Source organism: Globicephala melas, chromosome 16, assembly GCF_963455315.2.
Source record: "Globicephala melas chromosome 16, mGloMel1.2, whole genome shotgun sequence".
Lineage (NCBI taxonomy): Eukaryota > Metazoa > Chordata > Mammalia > Artiodactyla > Delphinidae > Globicephala > Globicephala melas.
In genome coordinates, this window is record NC_083329.1 from 14,798,066 (window position 1) to 14,814,639 (window position 16,574).

Below are 16,574 nucleotides of genomic sequence, written 5' to 3' on the forward strand. Positions count from 1 at the left end.
TCTACATAGAAAAACAACATAATAACTCCACATAAGCAAATGCCCTAAAATATAAGATCTACATACTCATCCTGAAAAAAAATTATTTATACAAATACTACAACTAAGAGACAAATACAGATATGGAAATAGCATAGCAAAAAGGTCTGTCAGTGAACAGATGACAGATTTCAAGTTAGAATAAAAGAAGAAAACAAAGTTAACTTTCTTATGTCTAAAATCAGATTGTTGACAAAGAAATATAACACAACTAAAAAGCTACTAAAATAATAAAAAATTTCAGTATGTGGCCAGATATAATATAAAAATATAAATACCTACAGTTCTTATTTGGGAGCTATTTTAACACAAAAAACCCACACCACCTTAACTGCTATAACTATATAGTCAGCCCTAACATCTAAGATCTCCAGACCACTTTCAATGTATATCCTCTGCTTATAATAAAGCTATCCTGAGAGTACAGAGTATTCGAGTCCTATAAGCCTTCTTGGAACTTGAACACAACGTAATTAATGCATAATTAATGTACACGCAGAAATTGAAATCAAGAATGATGTCAAGAGAGATAACAGGCAGGTGAAAAAGTATTAAACGGATAGAAGGTTAAATGGGCCGCACAGGATTTCAGTGCAAGGCAGCAACAAGGAGAGGTAAAATATTGCTTCAAAGGAGATGAAATTTTGCAGTGAGTAAAGAAAAGCGGTTATTTGTCAAACTCAAAGGAAGAAAGGTTGATACTATTTCTATGTCTAGATTCTAAGGGGTCGATACTGGGAAAGAAAAAACAGTCAACACTTCCCCTAGAGAAGAGTCACGTTTCAGGATACAAGTTTCTGTTAAAGCAAGATAGTAGAGTTTCAAAAAGAGAGTAATAATATACTTGGTGGTTTAATTTAAAAAATAAAAACATTTTTTAAAGGAAAGAAAGGTTAATGCCCCAGAACCAATGAGCATACTTAGCTCCCAGGTTCTTCTTTCTAAACACCATTCTCCAATATAAGGAACCATGGCTTCTTGGAAAAATGGTTGATTACAGGGCTAGGGCTGGAAAGTACAATATGAGTCTGAAATTTCTTATAGTGTCAGAAAATAAGGAAGTACTCAGAGAATAACAGAGTCTTGCCAAAACAACAGAGGAGACAATTTGAGGGAGTTCCCGATGGCCAAATCTAGAGCAATTTCAGCTGTAAAATAAATAACAATAGCAATTTATCATAAGCCACAATACGTGTGCGTGTGTATCTCCATGGGTCCGTACTGATAAACACAAATAAGTGAATAAACAAATAAATGAAGGAGAAGAGACAGCTCTTCCTTATAGTTAATAAATGTAGAGGAAACAGAAGAAATAACAGAATAGAAAATCACCATTTGGCAAGAACATCAATGTATGGTAAAAATAGTGGGTGATAGTATGGTGAGAAATAGGACATTTACACAATTTCAAAGAATTTCCCCATAATACACTCACTAAATACAATAAAAACAGTAACTTTAGAGTGGAAAACCTGGTAGACATTGTGCATTAACAAGTGACCAAAGACAACACCACCAATAATGGAACAAAATGATATCATATGCTTCCCGACAGGATGCACTGAGAAAAAACACACATCACTTCTGTGGTATCCTTACTAAAAATGCATAACCTGAATTTCATCATGAAAAAACATCAGACAAAACCAAACTGAGGGATATTCTATAAAGTAACTGTGCAATACTTTCCAAGGGTCAAAGTCATAAAAAAATGTGCACATTTTTTGTAAATCTGAAATTATTTCACATGGAAAATTTTAAAAGAGCTTTTAAAAAAGCTGCCTATATGTCCTCAAGTTTCATTCATCTCATACATTACAGGATTTCCATTCAACCGTCAATGAACATTTAAGCTATTTCTACATCTTGACTCTATTAAACAGTGTGGCAATGAACACTGTAATGCTATTATCTCTTCAAGATCCTGATTTCAACTCTTTTGGATAAACACCCAGAATGATATTGCTGGAGCTCAGTGAAATAAAACAGTCACAGAAGGACAAATACTGCATAATTCTACTTATATGAGGTATCTAAAATAGTCAAGCCCATAAAATTAGAGAGTAGCAAGATGGTTGCCATGGGCTGAGAGGAGGGGAAAAACAGGAGTTGATAATCAACAGACATAAAGTCTCAATTATGCAAGGTGAATAAAAATTTGTTGAGGATAGATTTCATGTCAAAAATAAGATAATTTTTATTTGATTTTAAAACTGCCAATATGGAAAAAAAACAATGAATAAAATTAATTTAAAGGTATGATATGCTGGTAGTTACAAGAGAACAGATGACATACCTAAAGATATTAAGGACAAATTAAAGAAAAATAATTCTGAGAAATATTTCCTTTGTCATGCCATGTTTGGAAAAGAAATAAATACACTAAAAGTGTATATTAGCTTCTTATTGCTGCTGTTACAAATTACCAGAAACTTAGTGGCTTAAAGGAACATGAATTTATTCTCTTATAGTGCTGTAAGTCTGAAACCCAAATGAGTCTTACAGGGTAAAACCAGTGTTAGGGGTGGTTCCTTCTGGAGGATATTCAAAAAGAATCCACTTCCTGCCTCTTCCAGCTTCTGAAGACCTCTCATTCTTTAGCTCATGACCCCTTCCTTCCTCTCTTTCCAACCTCTTCCTTCCATCATCACAGTTCCCACTACTGTAGTCAAATCTCCCTCTGTACCTTTTCAGAAGAATGCATGTAATTATACTGGGTCCACCAGAATAATCCAGGAAAATCTCATCTCAAAATCTTTAATTGAATCATATCTGCAAATCCCCTTTTACCATTTATGGTAATATATTCACAAGTTTCAGGAATTAGGATGTGGACTTCTTTGAAGGGGGAGGCCATTATTCAGTCTACCACAGTGTCATTACATAGACAAAAGACTGGGAAAGTATCAGATACAATGTTACCAATAATTTTCTCTGGATAGAAGAATTTCAGTGATTTTTAATTTGTCTTTTTGTCTATTTCTTTTCTAGAATGAAACATACATTACTTCCATAACTGGGGCCAAAACAGGGGAAATTTGTTAAAAGAAGTGTTCAGAGAACTTTTTTCTTTTGATCCTTGATCTTTAATGAGTTTTTCACATGACTTACACTTACATGTTAAGAAATCAGATTTATATGGTTGTATATCTTTCCAGAAATGGCATATCTAATTCCTAATTCACTTATTTCTTAGGTATAGACAAATAAAAACATGTAAAATAATTAGTCTCTCTGCCTAATCTTCTCTGGCTAGAGCAAACCAAGGGTGAAGTTCCAATATGCAACAGCAGACTTTTTTAGGTAGTTCAGTCAATACTGGACTAGCAGTCCTGGAGCAAAAAAAAAAAAAAAAGTGGCTGCTATTCACCACAAAGAATTAATGACAAATTATATACAAAATCAAGCTCATGAATAAGACACAGACAGCATGTTAAAAGGAGTTTAGGGCTTCCCTGGTGGCGCAGTGGTTGAGAGTCTGCCTGCCGATGCAGGGGACACGGGTTCGTGCCCCAGTCTGGGAAGATCCCACATGCCGCGGAGCGGCTAGGCCCGTGAGCCATGGCCACTGAGCCTGAGCGTCCGGAGCCTGTGCTCCGCAACAGGACAGGCCACAACAGTGAGAGGCCTGCATACCGCAAAAAAAAAAAAGGAGTTTAAGCAAATAAAACATCAAGAGAAAAGATTTTAACACACACAAAATGTTTGAAAAGGTCAGATATTACAACAAACTAATGATTAATTGCAAAGTGATGACTAAAAATTTATACATAGGAAAGACTTTTTGAAAGAGAACTTGAACTATGAAGAAAGTTTCTGAGTACATTACATATGGGGGTGATGAAGAGCAAATGGTGAATATTTGTTTTACTCTTTTAACGAAAGCTATATAAAATAATGCATTTTTAAGAAAATAGTAACCAGTGATAAAAACCATCAAACATATTGGAACTATCGATATATCTGAGGTCTAAGAAGGCAAACACGCCAGGATCACAAGTGAGTGAAATCAACCTTGACTTGTGTATGCTGTATCAATGCACTGTTCATACAAATTTCAGAAATTCTTAATTTGAATATTTTGAGGAAGGAATTAAGGCCTAATGATTTGCTTTTTTACCAGTGAATATTGTATTTTACTTTTAATTTAGCATTATGCACAGTATTTAAGGAGAACTCAACTGTCATCTCCCATTTACCAACTGGGTTATCATATGTAGGTTAATTAACCTCAGTGAGATTCAATGGTACAATGAGGATAAAATTGCCTACCTCATAGGATTGCTCTGTGGGTTAAACATAATTGTGTTAGTATGTATTTGGCTTGACTGTCTCACAAAATAAAGGCATTCAATAAATATTATTTCACTTTCATTATTCACTATATTGGCTCTGAATTAATTCTAAAAGATTTCAAAAGTCAAACAGATTCTCATATGTGTATTTATATAGTTTTATATTTGTTCATAAATATATGAGTTCATGATCATGTATTCAGCCATCCTGAGGGGTGTGAAAAGGATGCATACAGACTTTAACAACAACATCAAGAATTCAAATATGTTTTAAACAATGGCATATGTATAAGTACATGCATTTGCCAACTTAGACAATTGTTTATTAAATGATAAAACTTATGCTAATATAAGTTCAGGTATACTCACAGTGTAAATGTATCACAGTCATATTTAAAATGTAGCTGCAGGCTCCATTTACAATAGCCAGGAGGTGGAAACAACCTAAGTGTCCATCAACAGATGAATGGATAAAGAACATGTGGCACATATATACAATGGAATATTACTCAGCCATAAAAAGAAACAAAATTGAGCTATTTGTAATGAGGTGGATGGACCTAGAGTCTGTCATACAGAGTGAAGTAAGAAAGAGAAAGACAAATACTGTACACTAACACATATATATGGAATTTAAGGGAAAAAAATGTCATGAAGAACCTAGGGGTAAGACAGGAATAAACACACAGACCTACTAGAGAATGGACTTGAGGATATGGGGAGGGGGAGGGTAAGCTGTGACAAAGTAAGAGAGTGGCATGGACATATATACACTACCAAACGTAAAATAGATAGCTAGTGGGAAGCAGCCGCATAGCACAGGGAGATCAGCTCTGTGCTTTGTGACCACCTAGAGGGGTGGGATAGGGAGGGTGGGAGGGAGGGAGACACAAGAGGGAAGAGATATGGTAACATATGTATATGTATAACTGACTCACTTTGTTATAAAGCAGGAACTAACACACCATTGTAAAGCAATTATACTCCAATAAAGATTTTAAAAAAAGAGTTAATTGTTATAGTGATTTTTTTTTTTAGTAGACTTGGAGGTTTGTGAACACGGTTAAAGGATAATAACAGTTAATCAAAAAGACTTTCATAAAATAAATAAATAAATGATAAATAAAATAAAACGTAGCTGCAGGAACAATGCCTCAGAAAATGAACTAAAATGATCCTTTCATGCTCTATTGCCCTCACCGAGCTGTTTGACATACTGCAAGCAGCCTGATTATTTTAAAATTAAAATTTAACATTTAACTCTCCTCTTAACATCCTTCAATGGCTTCTCTTTTTTCTTAAGATTTTTCTTAAGTCCTTACATGTCCTATAAAGTGCTACATGATTTGATCCTGCATATCTCACACACCTCATCCCCTAACCCCCTTTACCTAGTTGTGTGTGTTAAAGTATTAGTATACCATATGCCATGTTCTTTCCAGCCACTGACCTTTGTGCAAGCTGCCCCCGCTGATTCTACTCCTTCCCATACTCACACCATCACCACTCCACTAACCAAGTCATCTTTCACATCAAAGCTTCATTATTCTCTTGCTTCACCCACTTCTACTCCCGGGTCCACAAATTAGGTCAAGCTCTCTTGTAATCTCTTGTAATATAGTCCCAAAGCATCTATAATTCTCATTCAGAGTTCTTACGACAATCATATCTAGGTAACTATATAACGAGTTCAATATCTATCTTCCCTACAACTTTATAAGCTTCAATGGAGCAGAACATGTTTTGTTCTCTGTAATATCCCCAGAGTCCAACAAAGTAGTCAGTCAATAAACATATGTTGAATGAATAAACGAAAGTGAGTCAATTCCAATAACTGACAGTCTCTCCAAGCACTAACAGTATAATTCTTTTTTGTTATGATTAAGAACTTTATTTATTTTTTTAACATCTTTATTGGGGTATAATTGCTTTAGAATGGTGTGTTAGTTTCTGCTTTATAACAAAGTGAATCAGTTATACATATACATATGTTCCCATATCTCTTTCCTCTTGCGTCTCCCTCCCTCCCACCACCCCCATCCCACCCCTCCAGGCGGTCACAAAGCACCGAGCTGATCTCCCTGTGCTATGCGGCTGCTTCCCACTAGCTATCTATTTTACGTTTGGTAGTGTATATATGTCCATGCCACTCTCTCGCTTTGTCACAGCTCATCCTTCCCCCTCCCCATATCCTCAAGTCTGTTCTCTAGTAGGTCTGTGTCTTTATTCCTGTCTTACCCCTAGGTTCTTCATGACATTTATAATTCTTAAGTAAGTAAAAATTAAGGAGAAAAAAATATGTCATCCTTGTGCATTTTAAATAATATTAAATTGTTTTTCACATAATAAATATTCAATAAATACAGTATTTCCTTGCTTGCTGAACAGTACTATCCATGCTTACAATTATTAATTAAGAATTTCTATTGAACTTGAAACATTTAGAATAACTGCAAAGGCGAAATCTGTTGCAGGAATTTTGCAAGTGGAACACTTGCTAGATATAATATCACAGAAAAAGCACAGAACCTTTGTGATTAACCACACTCTGAATGACTCATTGTGTGGCCTAGGATATACACTTCAACCCATGGAGTCTTACTTTTTTCATCAATGAATAAAAGAGGATGGACCATGATCACCAATGCCTCTATGTCAATGATTCTAATTTACGGGTTTTCACATAATATACCATGATCTCTTCAGAAGCCACCTTCCTTTGCTTCATAGTATCTCCAAGTAGCTAAACTTTCCATTATTCTGCAATGACATATGGAAAACTGCTTAAATTTTATTTGTAGCAAATGTTCCACAGGCTAAGTAGAAAAACAAAGATTGAAACTCATTTGTATTTAAATCAATGGCTGGTGCTTAAAGCTGTACTACTTTATGTAAATAAATTAAAAAATAATGTAAAGCAACTTTTACTTGATAACCTATAACATGATCTCCAAACATTTTTGGTCAAACACCCTATCAATAAAAATACTTGCCCATACAGCCACAATACATGTGTATTCATTCATTTGTTAATAATTTACATGTGTACTCCAGCATATATTTACTGAAAGCCTTCCTAGGAGCCACAGGCTTTTCTAAGTATAGGTTCCAACAACAGGAGGTCTTGGGTTCACAGATTTTCTTTCTAATGAGTAAAGAAAACCCACATTCAAGTTAACAAACAAGTGAGATAATTTCATTTCAGTGCATTAGGATGGAAAAAAAAAGTTATTGTAATACCTAAGGGACTCTATTTTAGGTTAAGAGTTGACTATTAGTTAGAGATGGAGTATTTGAGGCAGAAAAATAGTAAATACAAAAGCCACAATCTAAAGTAAAGTCTGGGATATTTTAGAACAAGCAGATTAAGTCATTAAGAACTTTTATAAAAATACAATGACTGCCATATAAATTCCCAAATGTTCAGGAATCTAATCCTGAACTCCGTTTTGTTAATTGATTCCTATACCAGAATAGGAACCAGTACAGTTAGAGTTACCCTATGTATGAATATCTATCAGGTGGGAGTTTCTCACTAATCTTCCTTTTCACAATTTTACTGTATATTCTAAAAGTGCAGCATATAAAATAAACTTTAAGATAATTTATTCTATGCATACTCTTCAAAAAATTGAACTGAGGGCTTCCCTGGTGGCGCAGTGGTTGAGAGTTTGCCTGCCGATGCAGGGGACATGGGTTCGTGCCCCGGTCCGGGAGGATCCCGCGTGCCGCGGAGCAGCTGGGCCTGTGAGCCAGGGCCTCTGAGCCTGTGCGTCCGGAGCCTGTGCTCCGCAGCGGGAGAGGCCACAGCAGTGAGAGGCCCGCGTACCGCAAAAAAAAAAAAAAAAAAAAAAAAAAAAAAAAAAATTGAACTGAATGAATTCTAATTAGAACTGCATTAAATTTATATATCAATTTTTGTAAGCATATTTTCATATGAAGACTTCATTTGAGAAAATAGTTTAAATTTTTAATTATTTAGTCCCTGTTTTCATTTCCTTTAACATGATGTTTTTACCTTATTCATATAAAAACAACTCTTAGGTTAAATATACTGCGAATTTTTGTTGCTCTAGTTTTATTACCTGTAGTTGAGAGTGAGTGGTATAGATCCAGAGGTGGGTATAGACCCAGGCTGCCTGGATTGAAACTGGCTTTGACATTTCCTAGCCATGTGATCTTATACAAATGAATTAAACTTTCTCTGCCTCTTTTCCCTCAAATTAAAACAATGGCAATAATAAGCATACCTTAAAAAACTAAAAATAGAACTACCATATGACCCAGCAATCCCACTACTGGGCAAGTACCCTGAAAAAAAACATAATTCAAAAAGAGTCATGTACCACAATGTTCACTGCAGCACTACTGACAATAGCCAGGACATGGAAGCAACCTAAATGTCCATTGACAGATGAATGGATAAAGAAGATGTGGCACACATATACAATGGAATATTACTCAGCTATAAAAAGGAATGAAATTGAGTTATCTGAAATGAGATGGATGGACCTAGAGCCTGTCATAGAGTGAAGTAAGTCAGAAAGAGAAAAACAAATACCGTCTGCTAACGCATATATATGGAATCTAAAAAACGGTACTGATGAACCTAGTGGCAAGGTAGGAATAAAGACGCAGACATAGAGAATGGACTTGAGGATGCAGAGCGTGGGGAAGGGAAGCTGGGATGAAGTGAGAGAGTAGCACTGACATATATACGCTACCAAATGTAAAATGGATGGCTAGTGGGAAGCTGCTGCATAGCAGAGGATGATCAACTCGATGCTTTGTGATGACCTAGAGGGGTGGGATAGGGAGGGTGGGAGGGAGGCTCACGAGGGAGGGTATACAGGAATATATGTATACATATAGCCGATTCACTTTGTTGTACAGCAGAAACTAACACAACATTGTAAAGCAATTATACTCCAATAAAGATGAAAAAAAATAACCATACCCTTCTCATTTGAGATTAAACAAGCTAATAAATGTAAAAAGCTTAAAATAGCCTGGCACAATAAGTGCTCAATAAAGTTTAACTAGTATTATCACTATTTTAAAATCAGGTGGTTTTCCAGTTTTATTTAATAAATGATCCTAAATAATGAGCTATATATCTGTGGAAAAAAGTTGTTCACAATAGGAATATTATATATGCTATTACTCCTTTTATGTAAAATCGTTCTCAGGACATAAGTTATTTAGAAAGACATGCATTCAGCATTTCCCAAGAAAAAGAGGCAATTCTCTTCCAAGGAGAAGCCACTCAGCAGTGGACCTGAAGAGGCTGCTGCCAGCAAGAGCAGCAGCTCCAAGAAAAAGAAAAAGCTCGGAAAGCTACCCCAGGGAAATGAGAATGGACATTTCCCTAGTACGGCATAACTTGCAGAGATATTTCCCAACCCATCCCCTATAGCCCAATAAAAATAAAAACAAATTCACAAGTAAAAAAAAGAAAAGAAAAGCATATTCAACATCTTCATACAAATAAGGAGCTATCAACCCTTGCTCAAGACAGATAAAGCGAGAAAAGTATGTTCAGGAGATGAGCTGCCACTCTGCCTCACAGCTGGGCATCTTTGCAGAGGGCACAGACAGCACAGCTCCACTTGGGAGGCCTGGTGGGAGGTTTTCAGACATTTTTGTTTTCCTCATTAAACTTTTTTTTGTTTTATTTAATTATTTTTACAGTGTGTTATGTTATTTACATAACCAGAATAATATAACACTTTTATTATAAGTATACAGTCAAATAAATTTTCATCTCTCTTCTAGGTTAATTCAGTAGCAATTTTTTTTCTCTCAGCTATTTTTTTTTTTTTTTTGGCTTAGTTCCCAGACCAGGGATTGAACCTGTGCCCCCTGAAGTGGAAGTACAGAGTCTTAACCACTGGACCACCAGGGAAGTCCCTCTCTCAGTTATTTTTAACTTTTTCATAATTGTGCTGTATTGTCCTTCATTTTTTAATATGCTAAAATATTAAATAATTCTGAAATAAACATTTTAAAACACTAGAATATAAGCTTCATAAAATGTAATAAGAACACATGAATCAAAGAATAAGATTAAAATGTCAACCATGTGATTCATTTATGTTTTGTCAGATAATCTTCAATCCATCACGTCTTCAATTTGTGAAATATAAGAATTTAGATTTTCTGTGTTGATCAAGGTCACTTCTGCTCTATTTGCAGATGGACCAACCAGACCCTATTTAAATTGCTATTTATATTTATTACTTAAAAAGTCACATAAACCATTAAAGTACAGTATATATTAAAAGGGAAGAACCTTTTAGAATAGTTAAACTAAATATAAGGTTAATTCAAGTTTCAATTGTTTTCACTGTTTTGTATGACATAGCATTTTAAGTAATAAAATTGAGACTGATATTTGTTATTTTAATTTACAGCTATAATAACACTTATTAGAAATATTATCTCTCTTTTATCAAACAAAAGAAAAAAATCAAATTCAATAAATAATATGCTTATAAATAATGTCTTTCAGTCCAAGACAAACATTAATTAAATAAATCAAAAATAATTAAAGGGTTTACAGTGAGATGAATAGATAAGTATTTTGATTTTTAGTAATATAATCTAAGGTAAGATGTGATGAGTGGTAGAGGTGAACACTGAATATAAAAGTAGTAATTAAATTCCTTACTCTTAAAAGAGGCAGTATATTATTTTCATCACAAAATTGCACACTGAACTCTACACAGCAATAGGAGAAAATCAAGTAAAATAGTAATTGTTCAGAGTAAAAGGAGAAAAAAACCCAAATATGTTAGATTACTTGGAAATATACTGAAATACAATTGATAGTGTGGACATTACACATAGTAGGAGCAAAAAGTAGATGATTTCAGTAAGTGACTTTCCGTACTCTGATTCTACTCATTGAAATATACCCTCTATATAACATTTTCATAGTCGAGTCTTTCATCTTGTGTTTAAGGTTTTCTTCATTATAATTGTTGTTACAATTTTTTAAAAAGCATTTAAGAAAAAAAGAAACTATACTACTTTGTGGTTACTACTTTTCATATTTGCCAAGAGGAGTACTTCAATGTTTACAAAGGTCAATCAAATTTGATATCATTGCTAGAAACTCTTTTTATTCCATGTGATGCATGATAACTATCTAATACATTTGGTTTGGGGTTTTAAATTGAAGTTTAAAAAACTACTATGACTGTCTATAGGATATAACTGCTGAAGTATTACATTCAATTAAATTAACACCACATTGCACTCAATTGCTTCAAGTTACAGTGTGGACCTGCATTTTAAATTTCACTCCAATCTTTAAAATCAGAATCGTTTCCATTAACACTATTACAAGAACTACTGACCTTTTCTTTTTTTTTTTAACACCATTTCTTTTAAATGTTATTAAACTTCAAAGGTCTCATAACAAATGACAAGACTGCCATCTAGTGCTTCATGACTATCCTTTTAACATTTTTAAAAAAGGGTGAGAGTCCTATATAATAGATGAGCTGTCCAATATGGTAGCCACTATTCACATGTGCCTACTGAATAACTTAAATGTGACTGATTTGAATTGGGACTGCCATTAGTATAGCATACAAACTGTATTTCAAACACCTAGAAGAAAAACTAAAAAAAAAAAATAGGTCATTGATGATTTTTTATACTGTGACATATTAAAATAACATTTTAGGTATGCTGAATTAAATAGAATATATTACTCAAAATGATTTCACCTGTTTAATTTTTGTGGTGTAGCTAGTAGAAAAATTTTAATTCCACATGTGGCTTACATTATATTTATTTTGGATAGCACTGATCTAAAGAAAAATCAGCTTAGTCTCAAATATAAAAGGCTTAAATATTAGTATATTTATTATTCCTAAAAAAATGGAATGTAATTTACTTGTGTCCATAATTGTAACTAGTTACTCCTTTGGGACACAAGAAACACTAAAGATTCAAGAAGAATCAATTAAGAATATCTAATTTTAAGAAATCAGACAAAAATATGTCTCCATAAAATCCAGGATGTTTGAGAGAAGTAAAACAAAATGAATGTGGAAAATATAGACAACAAGGATCAATTAAAAGACATAGAAAATAGATAATATAAACATCAGTAAAGAAAATAATTGCAAGTGGATTGAAACATATTAAATATGTTTGTGTCCATAAATTTACAACACAAAAACAACAAATCTAGTTGTCACCTTGGAAAGATATTAAGCAAACAGTTCTTTATTTTGAAAACCAGTAATTAATAAAAACAAATTAAAGCATTTATCATGCCTTTCCTATATGACTGTACCAATGAGAAAGCAAATACCTTGCATGAGGAAATTTGATTTTACAGAATTTTTTCAATCAAGAAATAAAGTAGTTAGAATACCAGCTTACAACTCTTAATCAACTACAATCTAACATTGCGCATCAGTCTCTGCTAAGAACATAAAAAGAGAGACTTGCAGGCATTACTTACTTCTGCTACATGAAGAACACAAACCCACCTGTGAAATAGTGTTTCCTCCAAAATCATATCTGTATCTGATTAAACCTCTAAATCAGGATTTCTCAGCCCCCACAATGTTGAAATTTTGGGTCCGATAATTCTTTGTTCTAAGGAGCTCTCATGTGCATTGTAAAATATATAACACCCTCTACCCACTGGAAGTCCATAGGACCCACAAACCACTCCTACTTGTGATACATAAAAATGCCTCCAAACACTGTCAAATGTCCCATAGGCTAAAAAATACCTTAGTAGGTTTTGGAATCTTTTTATGCCGCATTCTCAAGAAAATTAGAAAACATAATTAAAAGATGGTTTTAATAAGATTTACTTAATTGAAATTAAGAAAATTCTTTCATAAAATACAAAAAGAATATAAAAATTGAACCATAAACTATGTAGAAAATAATATTAATAAGAAAACATATCAAATGTAGGCAAAACAACAATTATAAACTATAAAAGAGAAGGACATTACTAAAGACAAAACCTAAAACTGATGAACTAGAAAACAAAATCAGTGGAAAGGATGAATAAACCCAAAGCCAATGCTATAACATGGGGGGAAAAAAAGATGAACAACAACAAAAAAAAACTACCAATAAAGAAGCACGAGACCCAGAGATCTCAGTTGAATTTAGCTAACCTTTGAAGTTCACTTGATATTTTTTAACTGTTCTTGTTTTAAAATATATACACTACCAAATGTAAAATAGATAGCTAGTGGGAAGCAGCCACATAGCACAAGGAGATCAGCTTGGTGCTTTGTGACCACCTAGAGGGGTGGGATAGGGAGGGTGGGAGGGAGGGAGACACAAGAGGGAAGAGATATGGGGATATATGTATATGTATAGTTGATTCACTTTATTATAAAGCAGAAACTAACACACCATTGTAAAGCAATCATACTCCAATAAAGACGTTAAAAAAATAAAAAAATAAAACAGCAATCTTGTCAAATTCAACTTTAAAAGTTATTACCATAGTTACACAATATGAAGCTGGAAAAGAAAAACAACAACTCAAAGGTCAATTCATCAGAAAAAAATAATGTAAAAATATAGTCTGCATTCATTTATACTGAAAATAATCCTAAATAAAATATAAACAAATAATATTTAGCAGTATCCCCAAAAATAATATATCATAACTATGTTTGGTTTACCCCAGAATGAAAAGATGTCTAATTAATGAAAATCTATTAATTCAGCTTCATATATAACAAGGTAGAGGAAAAAGTCACGCATGATGAAATCTTGCAGCACACTAGTATAGACAGGAATTTTCTTAACTTGATACAGGGAATATTCTATAAATTATAGCAAACTCTCAACTTGATGGTAATGTCTACTACCATCACTTTGACTCAGCACTGAAAGAGAGATCCCAACGGTCCCAATAATGGGATAAAAAATTGGAAAAGTGAGGAATAAAAGTTATTTGCATGTAATATAACTAACTGTATTTTAAAATCAAACATTTATAAACTATTAGAATTAATAACAGAGTTCACTGACCTTTATGAATGTCAGATCAGTACACTAAAATGAAGTTCATTTTACCATATCAAACAAATAGAAAATGTAGTTTTAAAAGATACTATTTGAAATAGCAACAAAAGTATTAGGAAATTAGTATTTTACATATCTAACAAAACATGTTCAAGACATGGACACATGAAATTGAACTCAGAGTTATTAGTCATAATAGAAATGCAAATTTAAACCACAAGATACTACTAATACTCTAGAATGGCTATAATCAAAAAGATAGACAATATAAAGTGTTGATGAGAATGCAGAAAAACTGAAACATATAAATTGCTAGTGGGAATGTAAAACGGTATATCCATGCTATAAAATCATCTGACAGTTTCTTGACCATAAGCATATCATCTAACCTCCCAATTCCACTCCTAGGAATCTACCCCCCAAAAATGAAAGTATATAGACTATCTAAATGTCAGCATTTTTCTAATAGCCAAAGCCTAGAAATAATCCCAATGTCCATCAACTGGTAAATGGACCAAAAAACAGTGATATATCCATATAATGTGATACCATCCATTAATTTTTGAAACTAAAATTACTATACTAACAAAGTAAAATAGAAACACCTTATGGACATCTCAATTGAGGTAGAAAAAATGTATGACATAAAAATCATCCATTCTTGATAAAAATACTCAACAGAGTAGGAATAGAAGGGAATTTCCTCAACTTAATAAAGGCATATATGAAAAGTTTACAACATACTTAATGGTGAAAGACTGAGTGCTTTCCCTATGAGATCAGGAACATGTCAAAAATAATTGCATGCTTATCATATCTTTTTACATGATACCAGAGGTACCAATGCAATAAGACCAAAAAAAAAAAAAAAAGGCATCCAGTGAGAAAATGAAGTAATCAAATTCCATTACTTGCAGAACACATTATTGTCTACGTAAAAAAGATATGATGAAACCTACAAAATGTTTTTTTACCGAGAGATTTTGAAGAACTAAAAATCTCATACACTGCTACTGGAAATGTAAAGTAATACAAGCATTTTGGAAATTGTTTGTTTCTTGAAAGTTAAACATACATCTGCCACATGATCATTACCCAATAAAAGGATCTTTCAGTACAAAATCAGCACAGCTTTTTAGTAATAACCAAAATTGCCTCCCGGAAAAATCTATCACAAAATTCTATCTGTTCAAAATTTAATCATAATGAAAAAGATTACATCAAAATCCAGCTGAGTTTACTCAAGTTCTATATTTTGTTGCATGTTCAGAATAGATCTATTGCTGTTTTACCCTTCAGAGTAGAAAAAAATGCACCAAATATAATTAGAGAATATAGCAAGAAGACACTGACGTTCTTAGCAATATATATGGAGTTAAAAGATTTAAAAATAGAAATGGTAACATATTAATGACAACATCAGTTATTCAATATGAATTTTATTACCTGCAAAATCACCTGAAACTAATAAAACAAACCAACTATTTAAAATAAAAAATACAAATACTTACAATAACATGTTCCTCTAAGTGGATTACCAACATAGCGATTTTCAGAGTCACATCTGTAGAAATACAAAAATCTCATTTACTATTAAGCAACAAAATTCAAAAGCCTCATGCTTTTCCTTCCAGCAAAAAAGTAATTAAACTCTACATTAAAACATCTTAAAAACTACTATTAATTGAAGTTTTAAAAACAAATCTTCAAAAGAATTCATGTAGAAAGCCTATATATGGGAATGCATGAGAGAAGAAATAAGTGGAAAAGACAAACATACACAAGAGGAATATAGGGGATGGGATAAAAGTTTGGGGGATATGTATTCTCCCTTAACAATATGGGGAAGATTTTCAAGTCTGGATAAAGATTTAAAGACATTTTTAGGTAGGAGGGAAAAGTTGTGGGAATTCATAAATCACATCTTTTTCTTACTTATGGTATTCTTTGAAATTAATATATTTTTCCCCAGTTTCTAAACCAATGAATCTGTATTTTAAAAAGACCTCCTCGGGCTTCCCTGGTGGCGCAGTGGTTGAGAGTCCGCCTGCCGATGGAGGGGACACGGGTTCGTGCCCCGGTCCGGGAAGATCCCACATGCCGCGGAGCGGCCGGGCCCGTGAGCCATGACCCCTGAGCCTGCGCGTCCGGAGCCTGTGCTCCGCAATGGGAGAGGCCACAACAGTGAGAGGCCCGCATACTGAAAAAAAAACCTCC

At 33.6% G+C, this 16,574-nt stretch overlaps 1 protein-coding gene across 2 annotated transcripts in view; it reads right to left on the minus strand.

The window, feature by feature from the left end:
* The window catches only part of ATRNL1 (attractin like 1), a 683,154-nt gene that overhangs the window by 447,164 nt on the left and 219,416 nt on the right, over nt 1-16,574 (minus strand). For both annotated transcript variants that reach the window (XM_060286203.1, XM_060286202.1), the window contains exon 21: nt 15,869-15,921. In XM_060286203.1, the coding sequence (XP_060142186.1) occupies nt 15,869-15,921 (53 nt within the window). The remainder of the gene's footprint in view (nt 1-15,868; nt 15,922-16,574) is intronic.